Raw genomic sequence first — 10,228 nt, 5'->3', positions numbered from 1 at the left:
GCTATGTCTTAGATCTAACCACTTCTCCCTGTGTCTGTTGATGGTCATGGCCTAAGCCACTGTCTCTTGCCAAGACTCTTGATGGTTTGCACTTTTCCTTTTTGAGACAGGGTCCTCCTGTGTTTTTGGGTTACCCTCAAACATGTGATCTTTCTTCCTTGTTTTCCCCAAAGCATGGGTTATAGGCATGTGGGACCATTCCTGCCTCCTCTCCATGTTTGCTCTCCTCAGAGTTAATCAATGCTAAAAATCAAATCCCTTATATATCCCCCACCCTTGTACCAATATCAGCATTCTTAGCATTCTACTCCATACAAATTTCTAGCTGTTTCAGACCTTTGTGTATGATTCCCTTGCTTTGAATTGTCTTTCTACAAAAAGCAACATCCTTGCTAACATTCTTTAGTTCCTCCTCCAAATTCATTGGAGTGGAGATGTTGTCTCTGCTTGTCTTGTACACACACCCAGTTTCCACGACTGGATCTCTTCCTGCACCTTATGTTTTTCAGGAATGATTCTTCCTTAAGTTTCATTTATATGTATCTGGGGCATTCAAAGTCACTACTTTCATGAAGATTGAGCTCTGACTTCATTAAGACAGTTTTAGCGGTCATTAGCTGTCTCTTAGCTACTAGAACAGTCCATGCAGACATCATGGTAAAATCTCAAGCAGCTGTCTGTGGAATTAGAGAATATGGAGCTCATATAAAGAATTTTTGATTTCTTATATGTTTGGATTAATGGCAATGTGAGGTCACTTTCGTAAGTTCTGTTCTTTAGTCAAAAATAAGGGAGTCTTCATGCTGCAATGAATCCATTTGCTTTGTAGTCATAAAATTCTTTTCCTTAAATTTTTAAATAATAGAAACAATAGAAAGTGGAAAACTTCTCAGCCATTATTTTACTTGTGGTGTCTGAAACCATCTGTTATCACTTAATTATGTTGGTACGTACTTTCTTTGGGGGTAGAAAGGACTTATTTGGCTTATGCTTCCACATCATCACTGGAAATTAGAATAAGAACTCAAACAGGGCAGGAACCTAGAGGCAGAAGCTGATGCAAAGGCCATGGATAGGTGTTGCTTACTGGTTTGCTCTTCATGGATTGCTCAGTCTTCTTTCTTATAGAACCCAGGACCAGCAGCCCAGGGATGGCACCACTCTAGGCCCGCCCACATCAATCACTAATTAAGAAAATGCCCTACAGCTGGATCTTATGGGATTATTTTTTTCAACTAAAGTTCCTTCCTCTCAGAGAACAATCAATTGTGTCAACTTGACATAAAACTAGCCAGCACAGGGATAATGTAACTTAAAAACCAATTTAATCTACTTTTCTATATTTTCTCAATTATTACATGAAAGCAAAATTTATTAAATTTTATTTATTTTCTCAAGGATGTGAAATTATTCTATCAAGTGTAAATTTAAGGCTTAAAAACTTCCTATGGTTATTATTTTTCTTTGTGAATCAATTAGAAAATATTGATTACTTTAGGCATTTTTTTTTCTTTATAATTTTTTTAAATTTATTTTGCAATACAATTCAGTTCTACATATCAGCCACGGATTCCCTTGTTCTCCCCGCTCCCGTCCCCCTCACCTTCCCCCCAACCCCCCCCCCCCCCATTCCCATCTCCTCCAGGGCAAAGCCTTCCCCACAGACTGAGGTCAACCTGGTAGACTCAATCCAGGTAGGTCTAGTCCCCTCCTCCCAGGCCGAGCCAAACAATCCTGCATAGGCCCCAGGTTTCAAACAGCCAACTCATGCAATGAGCACAAGATCTGGTCCCACTGCCTGGATGCCTCCCAAACAGATCAAGCCAATCAACTGTCTCACCCATTCGGAGGGCCTGATCCAGTGGGGACCCCTCAGCCATTGGTTCATAGTTCATGTGTTTCCATTCATTTGGCTATTTGTCCCTGTGCTTTATCCAACCTTGGTCTCAACAATTCTCGCTCATATAAACCCTCCTCATTCTCGATAATTGGACTCCCAGAGATCCACCCTGGGCCTAGTCATGGATCTCTGCATCCAGATCCCTCAGTAGTTGGATGAGGTTTCTAGCACAACAATTAGGGTGTTTGGCCATCCCATCACCAGAGTAGGTCAGTTCGGGCTGTCTCTCGACCATTGCCAGCAGTCTGTTGTGTGGGTATCTTTGTGGATTTCTGTGGGCCTCTCTAGCACTTTGCTTCTTCCTATTCTCATGTGGTCTTCATTTACCATGGTCTCCTATTCCTTGTTCTCCCTCTCTGTTGTTGATCCAGCTGGGATCTCCCGCTCCCCCAAGCTCTCTTTCCCTCAACCCTCGCCTTTCATTACCCCCACTCATGTCCAGGCTGTTCATGTAGATCTCATTCCATTTCTCTGTCATTGGGCGATCCCTGTGTCTTTCTTGGGGTCCTGTTTTCCAGGTAGCCTCCCTTACTTTAGGCATTTTTAATATTAACTTTAATTACTTACTTTATTGATAAAGGGAGAGGAAGAAGTCACCTACATAAGATGATGAGAATTGGAAATGTTTATGTAATCAGTCTTTTGAATGTCAAAATAGATTACACATAAATAATGCCTGGTCTATCTGAATAGGTTGCTTACACAGCACACTACCAACAGATGGTGTTAGGTTTTATAAAGATGGTGTTATAAACCTAGGATCCTGACCATCCTTACAACCTAGAACCTAGTCTAAAGGTTGATTACAAACGATATAGTAGTAATCTGTAGAGTATCCTTGGTAATATATGGGAATGCATAAACAGAAGTATGATGTGATCATAAATAGAATCCTGAAAATAACCAAATGCCATTGGTATATGGTTAAAGAAATTGTAGTTTATAAATGTTGCACAATTATTTCCTAAAAATTGAAATGTTCCTTTTTAAAAAAATCCAAGAAGCTAGCAATATTCACAAGACTCAGAGGTGTAGAAACTTACAAGATGGACAAGACCTTCCCATGGTTATAAAAAGTAAACAATTTTTGGGAAGAGACTGACCAGTTGATCTGAATGTAAGTTGTGGAACATACTTTGTAACATGAAATTCCAATATATGCCTCCTATCTCATTTTGATTTTCTTAGAAGATTTTTATTCAGAATTGAAATATGAAAGTTTGGTTATATGTACAGTCATCTCCTGGTAACCTTGGGGAATGGTTCTAGGGCCTTTGTGCATGCTGTAATTTGTGGATGTTCAAGTACTCCATTTAAAATGATGTACAGTTTGCATTTAACCTTATGTAGTCTCTCTGCATACATTAACTTATCTCCAGATTGTCTATAATTCACATGACAATATGAATGCTGATGGGTACAGTTGGTATGGGTCATTGAAAGAATAATTGTAGAAAAGAACATTCTCAGTGCACGTATGATTGATATATATTAGTATTCTCCATGCAAGTTTGGTTGAATCCATGGATTCAGAATCCATCTGGGGTCAAATATATTGATGACATAATACCCATGAATTTCAGGAACATGTTGTGTAGAGGAATACTTTTAATATATACTAACATATTCTGTGATCTGTAATTATTTGACAATGACACTGGAGCATATTTTATCTATTCATCTATCTTATGATTCTATGTTACAAGCTCTGGTATTGTATGTCCCCCAATGACCACATTTCCTCATGGTAAGGTCAGGTTTCTGGAAGGATTACTTTTATTCAGTAACACAGTAGATGGCACAGTAATCACTGATAACAACAATAGATGCTTCGTAATGCTGCTCAGCTTTTTATTTCCATTTTGTATAATGCTTGGAAGGGGTTGTTTCTTAAGCTAAGGATTATTTATCCAAAATTTCACAGTGCTTTGGAATATCTCATCCTGACTGAAAAAAGAGTAATAATTCTTGCAAGAAGTTCAGAAAATTATCAATGAAATTTGAGTCAGTAGGAGTAGTTATGGAGATGTTGGCACTAGGTGTTATGTTTGCTTGTGTTGTGGTAGGAGGTGTTGTGGTAGGAGGTGTTGTGGTAGGAGGTGTAGTGGAGGAAGGTGGAGTGGAGGAAGGTGGAGTGGAGGAAGGTGGAGTGGAGGAAGGTGGAGTGGAGGAAGGTGGAGTGGAGGAAGGTGGAGTGGAGGAAGGTGGAGTGGAGGAAGGTGGAGTGGAGGAAGGTGGAGTGGAGGAAGGTGGAGTGGAGGAAGGTGGAGTGGAGGAAGGTGGAGTGGGAGGAGGATTGGCTGGAGGACTAGGTTGTGGAGGTTTTGCTATGGGAGGTGGATTTGGACCAAAGGGAGGATGAGGGAATTGTTGAGATACAGGACCATATCGAGAAGGGGGAAATACACCAAATTTTGGATGAAATAAAAAAGGGAATAGTCTAGAAAATTCTGGACCAAAGGAAGGAGGGGGTCGTCTATCAAGTCCTGGTCTAAAAGGAGGATGGGGTGGTCTATCATATCCTGGACGAAAGGGACGGGGAGGAGGAGGTGGTGGTCCTCTAGGATCATGTCGTCCTCTGGGGCCTCTGTGACACTGACCAGACTGTGGGAGAAAGGAAATAAACAATTTTAAATTAGATATTTCAGACAATCATCAGCACATACACTTTCTGGGGTGGGTAGAAATTTAAGATGGTTCCTAAAAGTCCCACTCTCCAAAGACATTTGTAGGCCTGATTTTATCAGATATGCTCTTCTAAAACAAGTTCTATAATGCTGGAGGCAGAAGAAGCTAGAGATTTCATGCTGCAGCAGATGGTCTGTTGACTTATAATAAAGGTGCTATGTACTGGGAAGAAACACACGACAACTAGGCTATACTAGATCAGAGTGGCCTCTGGCTCATGGCCAGCAAGAAAGCAGAGATTCGTCTCATGGACATTTTCTAGTGTCCTGGTCTGTATCCATATTTACATGGCCTTAATACAGATATTTAAGACTTAGAGGCTAGGATCTAAGAGAGAATACATGGTATTTCATTTTCTGAGCATGGGTTACTGTGTTTTCTACATTTTCTAGTTCCATCCATTTTTTTCTGAAATTTTCATATTTTATTTTCCTTTAAAGTTGGAAAATAAACTTTAAGGGAGACTGTTGGGAAAATAATAGAACAAAGAAGAAGGAATAATACTGAAACAAAAGGGTCCAGTGTGGGAAAGGGGGAACAGAGGCCTGGGTAAGGGGAAAATCCACCCAAATGGAATATGAAAATCCCACAGGAAAACCTGCTACTTTATGTTAATTAAAATATTAATGAACAAAGTCGAGGCCATGCAATACTGCAGTAAAGGGACAGAATTCCATGAACTGTGAAAAGGATAACCTTGAGATGAAGAATGGAACATACCTTCAGAGTTCCTCCTCTGCCTTGTGTGGCACTTGAGAAGAGAACACAACTAAGCCAAGATAGACTACACTATAGTAAACAGGTTTTTTAAAGTCCTAATTTGTGGTTATTTATTATATAACAATAGAGAACCGTTACATGTTTCTTAGCAAAAACTGAAATTTAGTAAAAAAAAAATGCTTCCCTCTCTGTTCGGAACATACAGGTTCTTAATGAAAGGTTAGATGGTATTGAAGGGAAAGAAAATACTCTAGTGCCTGCACTAGTACCTGTTCACCATGTCCTAACGAGGGACTGAGGATTAAAATAGAGACAAGACAGTGGGTCATTCGTCTCAGTAGAATGCCCTTTATTGAAGGAGGGAAGAGGCCTTAAATACACGCTTACAGCACAGTGGAAGAACCTGGGAGGGCAGAAGTTCGCTACAGATGTTTTACATTCTAGCATTACACCAATATGCGGGATACCCAAACAAGAAACCTCCGGTAAGCTGTTTAGACGGAATGAAACCGGCAGGGAATTAGCATAGTGAGGACATCTGACCAAGGTCAGCAAGCAAGGCAACAGCTACCCAAGGAACGGGGGTCAGGGCCCAACAAAATACCATGAGCAAAAATCTTAAGCTTAGCTGTTGGTAGACTCCTTCCCTGAAATCAATCCCAAATGGAAGTAGTTGCCCTCCAGGCTTGGGAAATGTCTGTCTTATTCAAGAGCTTAGGGTTGTTCTAGGATTTAATTCCAATAAATTGCAAACCATGTTACAGAGTTTGTACATTTTGACACATTAGTGTAGTAGTGGTGGGAGGTACAGTTATGTTTAACGTGACTCTGTGGAATGGGTAGCTACAATACAAGGTGGTAACAACAGGCCAAAGGGAGGAAGACCAGTAGTCTCTGTAGTGTAAAGGCTGTGGTTGGAGTCCTGCCTCTGCCATATACAGACTGTGTGGCTCTATAGCTTGTTTGAAACAACTCTGTTTCCACCTTTGGAAAGTGACTTTCATATATGTTTCCACACCCTGGAGTCTGTCAGATTAGTTATGAGATATTGTTAGTCATGCCTAAGGCCCTTTTCATAAAGTCATTTGCTGTGAATGATTTAATATTGCCCAGAATGTGTAGGCAATGATTGCCTTGGCAGAGCACTTTTGAATAGTAAGCAATATTTATTTGCTATGTTAATACCTAGTTTAGTGACTTTTCTAAGAACATGAACATGTTGAAAATCAGCTTTAAGTTCAGGTCAGAAGAGCTACCTGTGCAGTTGCTGGAGTATGAGTACATATGTGATTTATCTGTGTATAAATCTGCATAAGGCCTGAGAATTGAATATGGCAATCCTCAGCCTTCTGTGACTATTAAATTAAACCAGAATTTCAAAGTGAAATTTAAAGTACTAGAGTGGTGTTTCATCAGTAATTTGCAGCTCATATATATTAGGAAAGGCAGATAAATATTATTAAGTTTGAAGTAAAATTTAACAAGAGAATATGAAGATGCATGGTAGAGATTAATGATACTTACTAGGAAACATCCTCCAAGAACCCAAAGGCCCAAGACCAAATACAGTGGTTTCATCTTTTGGTGGCTCCTGAAAGTAAGCATAGTGGCTGATTAACATTTCTTTAAAAATAAAATGTCATTATTTGTGACTTGTCTTAACACATGGCGTGTATGTAGTACAGTGTATCTGAAAATAATTTTCCTGCCCTTGTGTTGGACTCAGGATTAGTGGGGTAGTATGAGTGGTCAGCTCATAACATTTGACTGTATAATGATAGAACTAGTTTTCACATTTGACTTGTGAGCTGATGGCTGGAGAGAACATCAGATATTTCTCCTTGAAGATTCTGAGCAACAGAAGTTTTCCAAGTAAAGCCTTTGGCTTAAAAGTAGTTATTCTGAAACGGACATTTTTCACGTACACATTTTGTTCTATAATAACAGGCTTATGTAGACTTGTATTTGAAATATTACCACTTTAACTTCATCATATGTGATAAATTTTCATGACATCAGGAAGATAAGGAATTCCAGTTAGATGGAATCAAAAGGCAAAGCATCATTCAACATTGAACTAAGTCATGTTAGTCCTTAATGAATGTTCTCAAGCCTGATTTCTAACATCCAAATATATTCCATAAATAACTAGGATAGAAGAAAACATCATTCTTTAGCTCTATTTTCTTTTCAGTGTCTTAAATTTTGTAAGTAATTTCCAGAACCATATTTCCTGGGTTCTTCCTTTCTACCACTGCATACAATGACCTCTCAGTTCCCAGAGTCAACTCTGGTAAAAGCCTAAATAAGATAGCTGAATAATGAAAACCTTAAAAGAATCTTAGGAACAATTTTCCACTAGGTACTATAAGCATATGTGACCTATTGGTTTTTCCTAAGATATATTTCTTGTGAAGCTTAAAAATAAGAAAAATGGTAAACATGTATGTTAGAATAATTCTCTTTCTGAGTACACCTGAGAGTAGCCCATCATTATGAATGTTAAAGAACCCTAAGGTACAAGGAGGAGAAAGGGAATTGTGGACTTTGGTGAACTCACTGTGATCAACATGATTACTTTTCTGTTACTTGCAAAAACTTTCAAAATGTAATGCATTTTATGGCTTAATGATTTCTTGTATGCACTTATTCTTTCAGTGATGAAAAAAGAATATCCTATAAACAGCACATTAAAATGCTATCCCTGTAGCCAGGCAAATGTATTGCCAAGTTAAAGGGCTTCATTTTTCAGGTGCCTACCTTGGAGAGGCTTCCTCTTAGCTGATTAGTGCTGACCAGGAGGACTCTGGTAAGTTACTCTCAGTGGAGGAAGATGAAGGACGAAGGCCCAGCACTCTCAGCTCTTATATATGTTGTAGTCTAATTTCATTGGCAATAAAAGACACACAAGCAGGAACATAAAACAACTTTGGTTGATGCTTCACAGACAGGAAGCATCCTTGCCAAATTGGCTGTATGTTTCAGTGTTCTTTTCATTTCCAAATCTGCTCAGTTTTTCAGTGTGTGAGGCTTCTTCAGGAAGCTGTATAGTGAGTCAAAATGTGCTTTTGTTTCAGGACCAAAAAGTGGGACACGTGGTGTATATGCTCTCTTTATTTTGGAGAAATAAGCATGAATTGTTTGTTCTGATTATTTTTCAATTTAGAAATTTATTCTACTTAATCCAGAAGTGTTCTATAGCTTTAGTTAAAAAGTAAAATTAAATAAAACAAGTAAAACCAAGACACTATGTCGAAGGCCAGGCCCCTCCAGCCTGCCTAATGCAAGAGCTCTTCAGTTGTGTGTACTCATTGCAAGAGTAAGGGAGAAATATGAATGGGAGCAGCAATGTTTCATAACACAAATTTATATAACTGAAGGTCCCTTCCTGGGTCTAGTGAATTGCCTTTACAAAACAGAGAAAAAGGGGGAGAAGGAAAACAGAGCAAAATGAAACAAAAACAAAACCAACTACCCAAAGAGCACAAAATCCCAGAGCATTCTGATTATTTTTGTAGGTCATCTTTTATTATGTGTTAGTCTCAAATTTCCTACTTCATCTTAAAAGTAAATGTTATGTGGGATAATTGGACTCTTTAATGCAGATTGGCCATGACAAGCCAAGAGGACTATTTTCCTCATCCCCTTTAAATAAGGGTTGAAGAGGAGTCATCTCAACAGCCTTCACTTGAGAGGGACCTATTTCTTATGAAGAAACTATTATGTTTGAAACATCCTCAGGAATGAGATATGGTTGAAACATCCTCAGGAATGAGGTTTGTGGTGGTATTTTACTTGTACTGAAATGTGATTTTAATTGTATGTTAATAAATAAAGTTGTCTGGGGGTCAGAGCTATTGGAGCCATAGCAAGTGTGTGGCGGCGGTGGCGCACGCCTTTAAGGACCTGGAGGGCGGTACATTCAGGCAGTGACGAGGCAGTCACATGTTTGGGTTTACAACCAATGAGAAGGCAGAACAGGAAGACTTTAAAGACAGACACACAGGAAGTAGGTCCTTTTCGGAGAGCTCTCTTGGCTGAAGAGGATCCCTGAATCAGGAAGGGTGAGGCTCTGAGCTCTGACCTCTTGGCTTTCTTCTCTGAATTGGCTCTGTGTTTCTTATTTAATAAGACCGTTGGTTACATCTACAGAGGTTGGTTTTATTTATTATTATATTTAAAATGTAATTATTTGCCTGACTCCTCATAGTAGAACTATGGACAGTTGGTGGGTTTTAGGGGATAGAAGGTCCGTTTTCTGTAAGGATGTGGCCTCTTGTAGATTGACCATGCTCCAGTGTATGAGCCCATACCCTGGAGTATAGGGACAGTACAAATAAGATGCAGTGGGTTATTTAAAAAAGAAAAAAAGAGGACAAGACGTTGGGGAGGTAGAAAGGAGAGGATGGATTTAGTAGAGTTTCTGGAGAGTATTGCATAATGACCATGGTCTCTGATGGCAGTGCAGGCCAGGGACATCAACACAGCCCTCTTCCAAAGAATAGGCCATGGATATCAACAGGTAGCAGCATAGACAATGTACAAGTGCATAGATTTCCATGGTAATATGGACCTCAGACATCAACACAGCTCTGGCTGCAGGGCCCTGGACCCAGACAGGGCCCCTGGTGGTAGCATGGGCCAGAGACATAAACACAGTCTCAGGGGCAGTAGGCCTTGCACATTGAAGTGGCCTCCAGCAGTAATTCAGGCCTTGGACACCAACATAGTTCAGCCTCTCTCCACAAAGTACTCACCTCTTTATTCCTCCATTCTTCCCATGCCTCCATCAAATATTCTGTTGTCACAGTGGTGTTGGAAACTTCAACATGTTACTCAGTGTGTTTTGTTCCCCCCACATAGCTCTACATGCAAATACTCATTGTCACGAGTCATTGGTCTGGCTCAAGACTTCTGGTC

General features: G+C 39.7%; 1 protein-coding gene across 1 annotated transcript; it reads right to left on the bottom strand.

The window, feature by feature from the left end:
- Positions 1 to 3,727: 3,727 nt before the first annotated feature.
- LOC128108945 (submaxillary gland androgen-regulated protein 3A-like) lies at positions 3,728 to 6,886 on the bottom strand. Its single transcript, XM_052735968.1, has 2 exons — positions 6,833 to 6,886; positions 3,728 to 4,504 (listed from the first exon to the last, which is right to left on the bottom strand). The coding sequence occupies exons 1-2, from the start codon at positions 6,884 to 6,886 to the stop codon at positions 3,839 to 3,841; spliced, it is 720 nt and encodes a 239-aa protein (XP_052591928.1). The 3' UTR covers positions 3,728 to 3,838.
- Positions 6,887 to 10,228: the final 3,342 nt, after the last annotated feature.

This window comes from Peromyscus californicus, unplaced genomic scaffold, assembly GCF_007827085.1.
Source record: "Peromyscus californicus insignis strain IS unplaced genomic scaffold, ASM782708v3 Scaffold_13__1_contigs__length_99412109, whole genome shotgun sequence".
Taxonomy (NCBI): Eukaryota; Metazoa; Chordata; class Mammalia; order Rodentia; family Cricetidae; genus Peromyscus; species Peromyscus californicus.
Note: the sequence above shows the minus strand (reverse complement) of the source record. Positions and strands in the feature narration are given on the sequence as shown.